At 38.8% G+C, this 16,610-nt stretch overlaps 1 protein-coding gene across 2 annotated transcripts in view; it reads right to left on the minus strand.

The window, feature by feature from the left end:
* Window positions 1-5,261: 5,261 nt before the first annotated feature.
* GRID1 (glutamate ionotropic receptor delta type subunit 1) overlaps window positions 5,262-16,610 on the minus strand; it is a 509,969-nt gene continuing 498,620 nt past the window's right edge. For both annotated transcript variants that reach the window (XM_042818876.1, XM_042818875.1), the window contains one exon: window positions 5,262-5,714. In XM_042818876.1, the coding sequence (XP_042674810.1) occupies window positions 5,286-5,714 (429 nt within the window). In that variant the 3' untranslated portion in view covers window positions 5,262-5,285. The remainder of the gene's footprint in view (window positions 5,715-16,610) is intronic.

The following is a 16,610-nucleotide window of genomic DNA, read 5'->3' on the forward strand; positions in this document are numbered from 1 at the left end:
TCAGAACTCTACAGTTAAAAAGATTAAAGATCCACTTAAGAACATTGACTTAGAATATCAGAAAGTACAAAAATCATAAAGAGAGTGAAGCCCTACACATCTCATGCTCCTGTTGTTAGGTACCTTACGAGCCTGGAGAGCCACATCTCTGTGCTGCTTTCTTCCAACACGAAGATCAGTAAAACAGCACGCTTCACCTAACACCATACAGCACAGCGCCAACTGAACCATGCTCCCTGGGGCTGGAGGCTTATGGGCAGCTCAGCACAGCTCATTATTCCCAGCTGAGAGTGAGCCAGCCAGCAGGGTGCAATGCTGCAAACAGCCCACAGCTGGCTCAGGGACACCTCACTCATCAGAGCTCATTTCCCCCAGCTGAGAGAAAGTCGAGCCAAAAAACCTGGCACCGCCAGCCACATAATTCCAGCTCTTAAATAATATAACAACTGCTGCTGGTAGAACAAAAGCTGTTTTTATTTGTTTCCTAAGAGTTAAGAAAATAATAATTAACTGAGGCAACTGCTTGTATGATGGAATCTATGCTTCTGATACAGTAATAGAGCTTTGCTAGACATTTAAGATAGATGAGTTGTAACCACCCTTTCCTCCCTCCCCCCCTCACCACACATCCAATTTTACCTTGTCCTTTGATTCTCTTCATTGTTTTCTTCTACCTTTCTCCTTGCATTTCCCAGGGTTGCAATAGGGTGTAGATTATTTTGGAAAGTTTCCAACAGTATCCCCCAAATTTGTTGCATTTAGTTCTTTGTCACTATTTAGCTGCTCATAATATAAGTTCCATTCAGCAAAGCAAACGAAAATAAAATCAAATCAAAGGGTCTGAGCACTGTGGTTGCTGTACCTTGGTTTCCTTTGAAAGGAAGACTTTTTGCCACCAAGCCAGCAGCTTGTAACCTCTCTTAGAGAAGAGATATGCCTAAACTTGAAGAGGTTTTAAAATAAATGTTTTCTAAGCTAACAGTTCAAATTCAAATCCATGTTAAGTGCTCAAAATCATCACACTAATGTAAGTTCCTCTTTCAGGTAATTTTCATTTCTGAGGCTCTCAAAACATTTCCCTTTCCAGAGCTAGCACTGAATACAAGTTCATCGGAAGTAGTGCTGGCAGTCTCACTGTTAAGAGCCAAAGCCTGGCAGGTCCTTTCACTGGAAGGGTTGTTGGCTTACACAGGTGAGAACCCAGGCCTAAATCAGTAGGCTGAGAGAAAGTGAGATGTTTTGCTGAGCCTTCATCTACAGTGCAGCAGTGGCAGGTTACCAAAGCAAGGCAGGTGGTGGGAGTTTCACTTAGAAAGCCAAGTATCACATACATGTAGTTGTAACTCAGCATTTAAACATTCTATCAAGCTTCAACTCTGAAATTAAAAAGCACAATTACTATATTTTTTTCCATTGCGATAGAAAAAACATGACATACTTCTAAGAAATAATAGCAATGCATCCTTCAAATTGCAAGCAGATTGCAAGCAAATAGAAGAAACGGAGTCACATTTTTGTATGAAAATATAGTTATTTCTAAACTAATGGATAAATAGAACAAGACGCACTACAAGTGCTGTGCCACAGATGTCACTTTCGCAGAAGTTCATCAGCAAAAGAGCGCGATAAAAGGAAGGTATAGGCACTCAATTTCCATTTCTTGTACAGTCATCTTTGCAATGTAAACATCCTGGAGGATCTGGAATATTTGGGATCAGACATTATTCTTTTTAAGCACACTAAGAGGGAGGTTCTGTTTGAAAATCAAGGGCGCAGCTTGGTCTTCAAAGCTTTCAGGAATTTCTGCATTTTTTTCTACTTGCCAGCTACTAAGAGGGAAAGGTCAGATCTGCAAGTGATGTAAACAAGCATAGCTCTGTGAGGGCTTTGAGCTTGTACCCATTTACATCAGATGGAAATTACACTTCTCACTTCATCTGTGAATAACTGTGCATGTACATATATATATATATGCAAGTGCGTGGTGGATACATACTATATAGAAAATGTATGCTTTGATCTGTCAAAATAAAGATATATATTTGAAAAAGGAGATTGAACATGGAAATTATACACTCTGCATTTACTTTTCAAACTGAAAGTTAAGGGAAAGAAGCATTGTTTATGCTCAGGGAGAACCTGGTGATTTGTACATAATAACCTAAAACCAAACTACCACATGAAAAATTTAACAGCTCTCTGCTGTGGTTGAGAGGCCCATGCTATGACTTGCTAACTTTTATATAAATAATTACTAGGCAGTACCTTCGCCATCACGGATTGCTACTTTAGCAGCCTGGACCCTTGTGCAGCAAAGCACTTTCATTGGCTACCTTTAAACAATTGAATAGTCCCCTAGATTTTTGCAAGCTCACTCTGCTTAAAATTAACCACGTATTTAGTCAGATGCCTGCACTGAACTCCATCAGTAATCAGCAAGGCACTTCAACCTGTGCATAAAGCAGCTGCTTCTGTAGGGCTTACACACAGGCTTAAATACTTCTCTGAGCAAGGACAGTGTGGCTTGATGCTGCAAAATCCTGATTGTCTTAGATGCAATCCTGCAGAGCTTTTAAACACGTCTTTCATAGCCTATGCATGAAAACCAGTCAGATTCAGCATCATTTATAAGTTAAATCACACTTCTAAACATGGTGGTAAGACTGGGCCGGGAGAAGAATATTGATACGGAGAATGTTAATCTCCCAGATATACTATGTTCACAATTTGTTCCACAAACGTTGTTCAGTTTAAATTATTCAGCACTTGTTAGCACTGTGGTTTAGGCTACAACGTGAAAAAAGACTTGATTTACTTTGTGAATGCAGCGATGCCTCAACCAAAGCAGCATTTCAGCCCCCTGCTCTGAGCCTTGCATGTCGAGGCAGTCACTGACGAACTTATTTGCTACAACATGGGCAGCAGCAGCTGTGCTGCTGTGCACCAGGGGCTCACCGTGGCTCCTCGTTGTCCAGAGGGGAAGCTGTGGCCAAGCAGCTCAGGGGATGCTAGGAATGAGGGTGATCACCAAAAGCCCTAGTTTGTATGCTTGCAGCTATGCATCTCCTTGCACTTCTTCAGAAATCTTAAATTAGGAATAAAAAAAAAAAAAGAGAGATTTTTTTTCCAGTGCAAACAGTTGCATGCTGTCTTCTTTGCATCTTTGCAGATAGCTAGGAGTGCATGGCTTTCTTGCTCAGCTCGTTCTGCTATAACAAACTGTTGCCTGTGCATGGAAGGTAGAAAAGTCAGGAGGAGAAATATCTATCTTTTCCTGCGGCCAAAGGATTGTTCGGAGAATAGGAGGAAAAAGTACAACAAAAGAGGGAGGAAAAAAATCCCAGGCTTGTGTGGGCCAAGTGTCTAAACAGGATAAATCCTGTCAGCTGACTACAGCATAACTCATTTTTAATTAGTTTGTGGCAAATAGCACTATTTGTGCCAGGCTGCAAAACTGTACTGTGTTCCTGAGGAACCATACTGACAGCAGAAACAAACGAATCCCTGCAAGATTCCTCCTTCTGGAAGCTCACCATCAATATTCCTCATTTAAATTGTGTGCTGGGTATCGTCTTCTGTGAGACTGCTTTTCTATCCCAGCTTGATTTTTTTTCCCTACTGCTTGAAATATAAATGTAAAAAATTGGGGACTTTTATCTTATAAACATACCTGTTGATTAATAACACAAATCAAATTGGGAGCGATCAATGAAATATTTACATATCCAAAAGCCTGACCTAGATTGCCTGCTGATTTTCTGGGGATGGGACTGCATTTTTCCCTCTGTTCAAACAGACTTTCACTGTAACGTAGGCTGTGATTTTGCTGCATCGAGACCTACAGCCTTTTCCAAATTGCAGCATTCTAGTTAAGTGGAGAAATCCTGCTACAGAGGGAACTTGCAACCTAGCCATAGGGATATGAGAAGATATTAAACTATCCCAATCCTGGAAGCTATTGATTGTCTATTAGCAACAGTGGGCGAAGGGGGAATCAGTTATTTTTAGCATGAGGACTGCTATTTGGGAATGAAACAACATGTTTTGGCTTTGCTTTTTTTTTTTTTTTTTTTTTTTTTTGTGTCATATGAAATGGCACTGGTAACATTTGCAGAATCAGACATTAAATTAGCTACACGTGCTGTTTTGTCTTTGTCCTTTGATTGTGTTCCACAGACAAAAAAAAACAAAACCAACCCCAAAACCTTTTAATGGCCACTTTTACCAATATTACAGACATGGCCATTAACATTTTTCTCTTTATAAAATCAGTGAGAAGAAAAAGCAGAGTTGTGCTTGTAGTCATGAGCTTAGCCTTGTCATTCAGGAATATAACTTCAGCTGCAAGCGTTACATCCATTATGCAGCAAATTCCTTGAAATCTTAAAGAGAGGAACAGCACCAGAGGGCACAGTCACTGCAGTGCCATTACCTCCTGCCTGCTCAAGCTCTCCCTTCTCTCAGTCCTTTCAGCCACCGGTTACTCTCCTTTTGCATTTGTCTACATAAGATAAAAAAAGAGCTGATCAGTCTTTTCTTAACAGCTTTACCCATAACCAGAAACTTGTTTCTTATCAAAGCATTTATAAATATGAAATATATACGCTATACGGCATATATATTTTATATACACATATAGCAAAACATAGATTAAATAAGAGCCACACAGCACATACACATGTAAAAACATAATTCCATAATCCTGTGCTTAAACTTAAGAACTGCATGGATGTCTAAATGCTTGTTAGACAGCAAAAGTTCATTTTCATCACTTGTTGGGTTTTAGCTGTAATTCAGGTTTAAAACATTTGCTACCGCTATTCTAGTACCAGATGCCAAACTCTCTGAATGAACTGCCAGCAATAGGATTCTAGGGAAAGGAGAGGTTTGAGCACGGTGATGGCAAGAAATGGATAAAATTCACTCTGAAAACAAGAACAGGAAGGGAATACATGTTGAAATCCACAGAAGAAATAATGTACGTCCCTCAGTCCCAGTAACTGGTCTTCTTTGGCACTTGAGAACGATCACAAGTAGTTTGCCTTTTTATTCATATAGAACAAAATTTACAAAGTCATTCATACATTTTTGTTTTTTTTTTTCTTTTGTTTTTTACTGACTTCGAAAATTGGGAATATTCAAAATACACTTTTACCCCACTTCATTCTTTCATTATTTACACTTATATACAAGAAAAATGTAAGAGTTTCTTTGCTTTTTTTTTTTTTGTTTGTTTTTAGTTTTGTATTAAAAAGCTCTGCTGGTTGTGTTACTGTTTGTTTTCATCAAATGGATGTTCCGTGAGAGGGCTCCATTGCTTCTGGAATGACTCCCCCCGGCACAGACTGAAATGACATAGGGATTGGGGTTTTCACGGGGCTCTGACGAAATAGTCCTCCATTTGGTGACCTGTGTTTACACTGTATGGAGGGCATGGTGGCAGAGCTGCTCAGGGGCAGCGGCAGGTTGCTGCCAGAGGCAGCTGTGAGTGTCCTGCTGGCACCATGAGTTGTCTGTTCTGGTAAAAAGGTGGTGACAGAAAGTTGCGTGTTCTGGTATTCGCGTACCGGCTCCAGGGTCTGAGCTGGCTGCATGCCACCGATCTCCAAGGCTGAGATCTCGATGGACGCTGGAGAGATCTGCTTGTGGGCTATGTCTTCATCGATTAAACTGTTCATGCGTCTATGGACCTGCTCCAGGTTCACTTCTTTATCCTAGTGAGGAAAAGAACAGAACAATCACTCACAACGCAACCGCCTTTTGTGTCCCATCCCTCCCTCTCCTCTATGTGATGGGAATTGGTGTTTACTCATTAGATTGCTTTGATGTCATCTGTGCCTGTGCAAAACCTCCAGGTCTGTCCAATGCCTCCAAATGAGAACACGTACTGAAGAAAGCGCCATCTCCATTTCAGCCTGCAAAGCCCACTGATGCTCTCAGTATGAAACTCCCTGAACATAAAACGATGTCTCAGCCAACACATCTTGGCATCAGTAGAGCTTAGCACTCTCACATATCTGAAGCACACTTTCTGAAGATTACAGCAGTGTAATACTGTGCACAGCCTAGCTGGCTCCAGAACATTTGCTTCACGCACCAAAATCTACCGGCCAGGAGTTATGGTGGTGAAGAAACTTTCCCTAACCAGCAGGGAGCACTGTGTCACCTACCTGGCAAGATCCATGGAGCTCCCAGAATGGCATTAAGATGGAGACCCGCTCTTGAAGCCCTGGCAGGGGAGCATGCGTTTGTGAACTGAACAGTTGTGGGATCAACTACAAGCCGTCTATCACTTTGGCATCTCATCTGGTAAAAGTTTACATCTGTTTTCAGTGTTTGGGAAAGCAGCCCCAATCTTTAGAAAATACATCACTGTCCTCGAGAATGAGTCATCTAAGGCTCCCAGAGTGGTCTTGTCAAGAGACTTTTGGCACCAACTGCCACCATTTTAGCTTCCCAAGGCCAAAAATGTTGCCTTTAAAATTTGAAGTAGCAAAGACCTACAATGGGCTTTTATGACCTCAGTGCGGCATGCAGGATGTCCAAAATGGAGAACAACCAAACTGGCAGAATAAATCCAACCACCTGGGATGTTATATGACTAAATTTTAATAGCTAGCAGTCTACAAAATAAAAAGGTATTATATCATTTCTCTATATTTCAGAAAGCACAGCTGTGCAGTTACAGCTCTTTGATGCAAGTGTAACATACTGCAGACTAGCAGCAAAGTATCTGTAAGAGTTCAACAGTCCTGGAACTAAAGGTAGCCTCTGGTCTGACAAACTACACAGTTTTCTCAGAGAAAGCCGAGGCTAGGAAATGGGACTACCTGATGGGTCCCAGTAATCACAGAATCATCATAGAATCACAGAATGGCCTGGGTTGAAAAGGACCACCCACAATCATCATCTGGTTTCAACCCCCCTGCTGTGTGCAGGTTGCCAACCAGCAGCCCAGGCTGCCCAGAGCCACATCCAGCCTGGCCTTGAATGCCTGCAAGAAGGGGGCATCCACAACCTCCTTGGGCAACCTGTTCCAGTGCTTCACCACCCTCTTTGTGAAAAACTTCCTCCTAATATCTAACCTAAACCTCCCCTGGCTCAGTTTAAAACCATTTCCCCTTTCCTATCACTATCTATGACTGCCCATAGCTCAACATGTTCCTAACTGGTTAAACACAAAACCAGTAGCCTTAAAGAAACTCTTGTCCATGCCAAAACCTAGGCTCTGGGAGTAGATAAGAATGAAGGGTTGCTGCCAACTATCCCACATAATCTTTTACATTACGTTTCAGGTGGAGCACAGTGAATTATATTATTCCATGTCATACACTGCTGTGCAACTTTACCTCCAGCCTTAAATTGACAATGAAGTCAACTCCAAAGCCCTAGATTCCAGCCACTGTCAAATATAGATTTGTTTGTATGATTTAAAATGACTTTAAACCACTTCTATATTTTTCAAGAGCCATTGGATTTGGTGATCTCTGTATGGATTTGAAAATGAATTAGTGTAACATGAACCCAAACCTCTGAGCTTATGCTAGGTCTCCAGTGAGTTCAGCTGGAGTACAATTGTTCAACAATTACACAGCCGAGCAGCAGTTTGCACCTCCCTTCTTAATCAGTGGAAAAATGATTCCTATTTCATTTACATAAAAAGCCGACCAAGCCCCCAGTGCTGCTCTCTGGGACTCTGGGGATATTATCTTCCTCACCAGAGAAATAGATAGAAACTTTTTTTTTTTTTTTCCTTAACACTGTTTTTTCAGATAGATTCTCTAATCAAATAATTTTGAGTTAGATAAAATCAATGGAAAATAAATAAAAAAATAGTTTATGGCAGAAAGGAACTGGACAATACTTGATAAGATAGTTGCTGTAGATACATCAAGTCTTCACCAACCTGACACGTCAGGCTCTTTATTCTCTAAGTCAGACAATGCTCTACGCTGACCATAAAATCCACTGCAAGGAGAATTAAGCATTTGTGATATAATGGCCAGAGTACATGGATTTAATTTTAGAATTTATGTAGCTCTGTTTCTTGAAATAAAACTGTGTACTGGGGGCAAGTGCTGGAGGTGTTCTTAGCATTATTCTCAGCTGGGAGTAAGGGCTCAAACTCTCTGAGCAGCTTCATTTTGTACAGTGTCTGGCCATGCACTTCTGTATTTTTTTTCATCTGTCTGCCAATGAAAGATTGCAGTGAAGTTCTGCTTATCTGCAAAGTTCAGCTACTGTAGTGTCTGATGCCATCTGTGCCTAAGGAAGCTAACTCCCCAAAGCCCATTAAACGGTGCTTCTTTAGGTACCCTGTACTACACGTCCTTTTCCCAAAAACCCTGCATGCTTGTGTTTAGACTCCTAGGTTAGCACTTTAGTTATCTGGGACCCACATTCTTGCCAATACTCTACTATGAGAAAAGCAAATGTAGAGTACTCAGACAGAAGCTGAGCAAATACAAGAGGAAAAATATTTCCTAAATAAAGCTTTGGAGAAATATTCATGACTCCTTTGCATTTTTATGAGCTTTTATCTAATGCTTTCTTCAGATCATTTCAAGTGAAAATATACATCAACATCTTATACTTGTATTTTTTGATTGCATGCACATCTCCAGTGCATTCCATCCTGTTTTGCTATGGGAACAAAAATAATGCAACAGGGATAACTAGCCAAGCCAGAGAGAACAGTATAGTACTGATATTTGTAACACGTAGCTATTAACTGTTTGCTGAGGAAAAACACATTGGTGAAGGAAGCACACTCCTAATTTGGAGCATCTGTGCACAACAGATCATAAAATCCAAATAATTCCTCCTTGTTATAACATTTAGCTCTTTGAAGATGTAAAAATAAAGATGGGATGACCCTACTAGACATCTAATTCAGATGAGAGGGGATATTAATGACCATCCTGTTGGGGAGGTGCCACTCTGCTGGTCTAAGAGGACTGCCGTCCCTTCCTCCCTATGCACAGTGCAGCTCTGGAACAGCACTGTTCATAAATGGTGCAATTGCAACTGTTTATGTTTCACAGTACAAACACGTGCTTAACCATGCATAACATTTTGCTGTAAAGAAAAAGAGAACCTAATTCCTGCACACAAATATAAGTTTTAATCTACTACAAAACACTTTAAGTAGAGAAGTAAATACTTGGGATTTTAATAGGAGGTTGTAAGGGGGTGGGATTTCATTTGCCTGTTTCTAACTCTTTATTTAATGAGGACAACTCTCTGGCCTTACTAAGATAAGAGAAAAAAATAAATAAAAGCCTCAAAGAGCCCAGAAGTTCACATTATTCCCTCTTTCTGTTGCTAAAATAGGATGTTCGTAAAGGTTAAGGAAAACAACTCTCTCTCTTAGGATTAATAAAAATACACTGTAAAGGTTCTTCGTTTTTCTTTGCCTTATCAGATGAAGAGCAGCTAAATAACCAAATGTCAAGCTTTGTACGAAACTATCCTAATGTTGAATGAATGATTTTTCAAATGCTTTAAAAAAAAAAAAACAACGATCCAAAATGAAGATTAGAACCACGTGAAAAGATTAGTTTGTCCTTACATACTAGAAGACCGCTTCGAATCCTGGGATTTCCAGAACAGAAGTGTTCTGAGTGTTTTATTTGACAAGTGAAGCTTGCAGAATTTGTAAATTCTGTAAAGCTCATCTTTCTTTTTCCTTTATTGATCTCCTAGAAAATTCAATAACAAAAACATATGCTACGGAAAAGTAACAAGATAAATGGAAAGGGTTAAGAGGTAATAAAGCCAAACAAACAAATCTTAAAAGTTATGACATTCTTCTCCTTTGTCAGATCAATGTTCTTCTCTTTTTTCAGCTCTGTAATTCTCAATTAAGTATGAGGCATTTGATATCATTTAAAGCCCTTTGCTGGCATTTCTTCCTCATTTCCTGAAACCTTGTGATCTTAACTCTGAAATGGTAATGTAACACTCCAAAAGACTTCCAAACTTTCCAATGCTGTAACTGATCTCTATTTTTGTATTTCTCCATGGCAAAATTAACAAATTAAAATTGCTAAATTAATATAAATTAGCAAATTGAGGCTTGGAGCTGGGGAACAGCAGAAGAGCTGGCTCTGGCAGCTGGATGGGAAGAACCAGAGCCACAGGGGGGTATGTGTGCCCATTTTCCAGCACAGAGCCTTCTCTGGCCCAAAGGCAGCCCCTTGCTGTTTCTCATCACAAATGCTTCTGGCTTCAGCTTGCTCTCTTTCAGAGATGAATGAAGGAGCTCCAAACTTAATGCTTCAGTGTCTGAGGCAGACACATTACTGAAGGTTACCTTTCCTTCTTTTCTTGTGCTTAATATGCAAAACTTAGTTAATGTTATAAATGTAACCTCTACAATGTTTCACGCCAATTCAATTTCATTTTTCACGTACAGCTACATTGGACAAATGCTTATGGTTCTGCTGCCAAAAGGAGATCAAATATTTTTCCTGTGCTGTCTTCATAATTCTATTTGCAGTATTAATGTTATGCTCCAAGTAGATAAGTTAAAGAAGTTAATCAGTGAAGGGGAAAAAAATACCTCATGTAAAGTAAATGAATGATAAACACAAGCTTATCCTTCTCCACATTAAGGAAAACAGCTAACCAAACAATGCTTCTAGTCAGGAAATTATCTCATTCATAAGTACCAATTGAAATGTCATTCTTTTTCAATGAGTTTGACTTCTCTAAGGGCAAATGAAGGGTGTGTTTCAGGTACATCTTAAGGACCTGATTCTGAGTGACAGGCTCAGTGGTCTACGACTGAGAGCAAAGCACACCATGGCAAGCATCTGCATGGATTTGAAGGACGCTTACCTGAATTACCTAAAAACAACTAGCTCTGCACAGCCGTGACTGCAAGGAGCTACGGCTCGCTGGCAGAAACTAAGCTTGGTTTTATCATGCAGAGAGAAATTACAGCAATATATAAATTATGATAGAACAACTCTAAACATAGTATTTTTTCTAGCTTATTTTCTGCCACTTTTTACAGTGGGCTCTAAGGAAAGTGTGTGGGCAATCAAAATGAAAGAACATGAAACTACTTGGGAGGTTTGGAGTCAGTTAATGTTGTCAGACTTAAGAGATGCCTCAGTGTTGGGGAGGAGCCAATGGACGCTGTTCTCAAGAAATTGCCTATGTCACTCCCAACACTATTAATTCAAAGGTGTTCTGTTCAGCTGCCTGGCTTGCAATAGCTGGGATTTTCCAGAGGAAAGACTTTTGTTCTTACTTCTAATTTCTACCATCTTATAAAGTTCAACAGAAGACCAGATAAAAGTTACAAGTTGATGACGCAGCTCCAGTAAGGTCAAATGCTCAGAAAGGAGAGTTGGCTATCTGGAGAAATTTGATGTTAGAACTATGCCAAAACTATGACAAAACAGCATTTGCACTCACACCTGTAAATGAAACTAGACTACAGCAGGAATAAAAGTCTGATGGTCCGGACTCTAAATATCAGACACAAAAAACTTGGAAATAGAAATACGAAGCATAATTTTTCAGTGAGAGAATGAAAGCCAAACAAGAGATAAACATTAATACTGAACTTTCATTCTGTGGAACAACTATTTAAGAAAGTAAGGTAATTTTGTGAGTAGGACTGGGGTTCAAGAGTTGAGTCAAGCCCCAGCCTCAAACACACATTCCCTCTTCTGACCTTGGCGAGGTCACAGGCCAGTCCCTCTCCCATCCATATAACATCTATTAGCACATATGCATGCGCTGAGGACATGTCATGAGAGACAGAAGGCACACATGTACCAAGCAACTCAGGAAGGAAGTCTCTTGGACACTTCCATGAGCAAACAGGCAAACTGCATAACTGAAAAAGAAAGCAGAGAAATAAACCCCAAACAGGCAGGTTTCCCCATTCAGCCACCCACAGGCTTCTTAGCTTAGCAGCAAAACCAGCAGCTCTGCCCAGCTCCCAGCTTTGTCTGGGAAGGTTCAGACATCACTCATTCACACATTTAGCTTGTTAGGGAGAAATGAAGAAACAGCAGCTCTGTATTTGTTTAAGAAAATACTTCTTTTGAAATGCTGCATTCACACTGGGTCATTATCGTTGCTTTCAGCTGCAGCTATCACATATGTAGAAATATAGTTTTAATTTATTCCAGGAGGCTCTGGCAGAGTGGCAAAAACAGACAAAATTGGCTTGTTCAAGAAAAAAAAGCAGCGAACATATAAGTAATAGGTGTGCTGCAAAACAATGACAACACAGTATGGTATTATATTAATACAAATAGCTCCTTTTAAATACAAATCTGTTTGCCACACTCATTATTTTTAGAGATTCCACAGTCGACAACGCAGTGAAATACAGACAGATGTGTAAACAGATGTAGTGATGATGTATGCTTGCTGTCATTAATTCAACAAAGGCAACTGACCTAGTCAAACAGCACTTAATGTTACATAAAATTTGCTGAGTGGTTTTTGAGTGTACTCTACGAGATGCTGGTTTGACCATAACATTATCTTTCTAGAAATAAATAGAGATGCATCTCTAGAGTCTATTTGAAAACCTACTTTTATAAACAGGCCCAATTCTGCAATCAAACTTCTGCTCTTATAAGTAGAAACAATACCATGTATTTTAAATTAGCAATTAAGTAAGCCATTATCCATGAAACAGCTGTCAGAAGAATGCATTGAGACTGACATTGGTTGAGGTCTGGTAAACCATTATCCAACTGAAAGGATAAAAGAAATAAGAGAGCTTTGCAATATATTAATTTAAATTGATGTGTAATCACCTTTGAAGAAATAAAACATTGTTAAAATCTATATAGAAGATGCCACCTTATTCACTAGGAGGTGTGTTTTCACCAGAGAGCAGACATTTTGTTATGAAGAGAAAGCAATATTTTTTCCCTTTCTAAGGGAAAGTAAATCTGAAAAAAAAATAAGAAATAAAGTAATACTGAAAAGTTTATATCACTGTGATAGGAATATATTTTAGATACATTGCCAAATTCCATTCTCACCTTCCCCTATTCAGAAAACACCTATAACTGGTAAAAGAAACTATTACCAAAACATGAAAGACCAATGAAGTGGCAGAGATTTGCTACAGAACTGTTGCAGCATCAAGGCATTTCAACAAGCAGTCCACATCTTCTCACACTCACCTTTTTCCCCTTGATTAGGGTGGCTCTATTTAACCTGAAGTCACGTCTAGCCAGGGTTCTAATTCTGATGATGGCCATGACTGTCCCATAGTCTGTGCCAGGAGGAGAGTTAGTTCCCCACCGGGCCATTGAAACAGATGATGCACACCAATTCAAATTAACTAAACATCTATCGTTTTTTTTTTTCTTTTTTTTTTTTTTCTCTTCAACTGCAACTTCATGATACATCACTGTGAATAAATATGCAGGCAACAGTACTGATGGGACATCTACTGCAAATTAGGTGATGACAGGCAGACCCACAGTCTCTTGCAGTGACCTATTCCCGCATTCATTGTAACCCATGAACTAAGTGCAATCACAAAGAAATACTGGGTAGTCCTCACAACCAACAGCATACTCAAACCTAGAAGTTAAGAGGCTATGGTAGCATCTTCATTTCTTAGTATAGAAGGAGACATTCAACATCATGCTGAAGTATTCAAACTTTAAAATCCTTACCAACCTCAGTTCACAAGCAGTAGATTCAACTACAAAGAAAGTGAATGACTAGTTCACATTAAACAGATGTTTCCACAGTTTTCATGAACTTAAAAATGCATGGATAGTAAGAGTGCATAGAAACATTGTTCAAAACAAGCAGCAAAATGCAGTACTGAATGAATGCTGTTGGAGAAGCATGCCAAAGTCTCTCAAAAGGAATATTTTTAGGAGAAAGGAGAACTTGCACAAAAGGAAACCTTTACTGTGTACACACTGCCTATACTGTAGTCACAGGCATTTACAGTAACACAAAGATTAGGTCAATGGGGACTTTTCAGGGAGAGGTTGAGATGGGGAGAAAACTAGCAAGGATTCATCTGTGCAGGCATTTTCAACAACAAACCGATTATCTGTATATTATAAATTCTCACCATGCTTCTGAGGCCCAGCCTCACATCATTGGCCATCTCCAGACAGAAAGGGAAAAGAAGATGTGGGGAGACAAAAAAAGGATCAAAACAGTGAGGCTAACAGTATATTTAGTATTTCACTCTTTAGCAAACATATACTAATTACACTTCTGGTTTGAAATAGCAACTTCTAGCCACTGTAACCAAATAGGATGATCCTTGAAAATGGTGCTGGTTTCAGGACTCAACTATGACATCTAAGATAACTCTATGAGATGACAGATAATTTTTTTTACAAGCTAAATGTTAAATTCACCGAAGTTTTGTTCCAAAACTCACTAAAATTAATGTCATTCTTTACATTATTTTACATAGCTTTTAAATCCTACGTTATTATAGAGCTAATAAATGACATAATTTTTCGCCCTATTACTACCCTTTACCAGAGTGATTTACTCTACTGGACCATCAGCATAACAGATTGCTCTATCACCATCCTTCTTCACCTTACAGCCTAAACTCAGAAATTTCCACACTTTGTGTCAAAGGTACACGAGAGAGCTGGCAGAGGAGACATAAGGAGTTGCTCATACAACCCATTTGATCCCCAGCAATAATTGCCTTGCAAAGACTCTCCTCTCTACTTCAGCTTTGAGAAAGCCTTAGAAAACTGTTATTCCTGATATTTACCTATAAGTATTTTATTTAAAATTTAACTCTTTAGAGATTTCTGCGTCCACATTCAGGGCAATATTTTGGAAACTGCACAAGATCCTATTTCAGCATGAGAAAAGAAAGGAACAAATCGTTAGATAGCTCGAACTGAAATTTAATTTCAATAGACAAATAGATTTATAAGTTGCCTGTTACTATAGCACTTTTCTTCTTCAGCAAGAAGCCAATACCCTTTAAAAGAGGCTGTTCAGGTTTATAAGACACTACCTAACTGTTCAAGCAACTTTTGTGACACAAAAAATAAAGACTTCTTCAGCAAGTCATCTCATTGCAAACAATGTCCAATTTCAGATGTACGTAGGTTTCAAAGCAACTGAATTTAATCCTACACTGAAGGTGAATGGAAGTGTGTTCTCAGTGTGGTTAGGATCAAACTCTCACTTAATTTTATGTATATACTTAAAATCCCTAGCTGGATCAAGACCCAGGTCCCTTTGAAAACTACTTTAAAAAAAAAAAAAAGCAATAATGGAACAAACTCATAAATTAAAAAAAAAAATAAAATCACATTTTATGTTGTAGTTTTTTGTTTTTTATTTTAAACTTTTACTGACTCGTTATTAACGAACATTCAACATCCCCTCAAGAAGCCAACTTTCAAATACCACCATAGGCTGAGATAAAATATACAAACATTAGCTCTGTAAACATTGTGCAAAGAATCTAAAAAGAATCTGATGCATTAAGGTTCCAATTCAGTAAAATACATAAGCTCATGCCAAGCACATGAGTAACCCCTGAAGTTCTCTAGGACAGGTCACGTAATGCAACATAAGCAAATACCTAAGTTCATTACCAAACTGGAGCTTTAAACAGGTTGTTTCTTTCCGAGTTTTCTGCATGGCAACGTTCATTTTTAAAATTTATTTCTCTTCATTTTTCATTTTTTTCCTTCTTTTTTTCCTTCCCCCCTAAGGTTTATACTGAGAAAATCCAGATCATATCCCTAAGAATCTTTTTGGGCTTTCTAATACCACTGAAAGAAAAATTAAAGCAAACACAAAAATCCCTTTCTTGCACTTATGGAAATATACTAGAACCAAGTGAATGCATGAATACTGCTTTAAGTATCAGGAGCCTGGATCCAACATCCTTAATCATGGGGGTGACATATCAATTCTAATTCCCTGCAACCTTGACCTTAGGACATTACTGATTGCACTGGATTCCAGATGAGCACACTGCCTGCAACCAGATATTACAGAATATCTACTTCACCATTAGAGGCCTCTAAGGAGAAAATCTTGTTTCTTCACTCACGTAAAAAGATAACACTGAGTTAGTGAAAAAGCTCTTTCAACTATTATCAATTCTGTACATGGCCATTTATTTACCCTCCCTTTTTTTTTTTTTTTTTTTTTCCTCTGATATTCTAGCCTGTACTTTGTCATAAAATAATGTTAAACTTTTGCATTCTGTAATGACCGATTCCTAACACTACTTTGCTGAATTGAAAATGCCAGGTAAGTGAAAATTTTCAACCTTTTATATTTGAAGTTACTTAGAAACTGAACTTCTAGATGGCATTGAAATGCATTATTTTGCCAGCATTTGCATTATTTATTTTCCCCAAAAAACTTTATTTATTCTTAGAAAAGTAGAATACAATACAGCGGTACAAACAAATGATCATTTATATGCAATTGAGCAGAAAATGTACAAAGATTTCAGACATGCCATAAAAATACAGAAAAAAAATAATTTAAAAAAGAGATAAAATTTAGAGGACATGCAGTGAAGAAAATAAAACATCAGTTTGATGGCCGCATGTTTCCTTTCACTCTCAAAAGGAACCATCCCAGTGGAAATCAAATTG

This window comes from Centrocercus urophasianus, unplaced genomic scaffold (assembly GCF_019232065.1).
Source record: "Centrocercus urophasianus isolate 14NV4802_14NV808 unplaced genomic scaffold, USGS_Curo_1.0 seq_17, whole genome shotgun sequence".
NCBI lineage: Eukaryota > Metazoa > Chordata > Aves > Galliformes > Phasianidae > Centrocercus > Centrocercus urophasianus.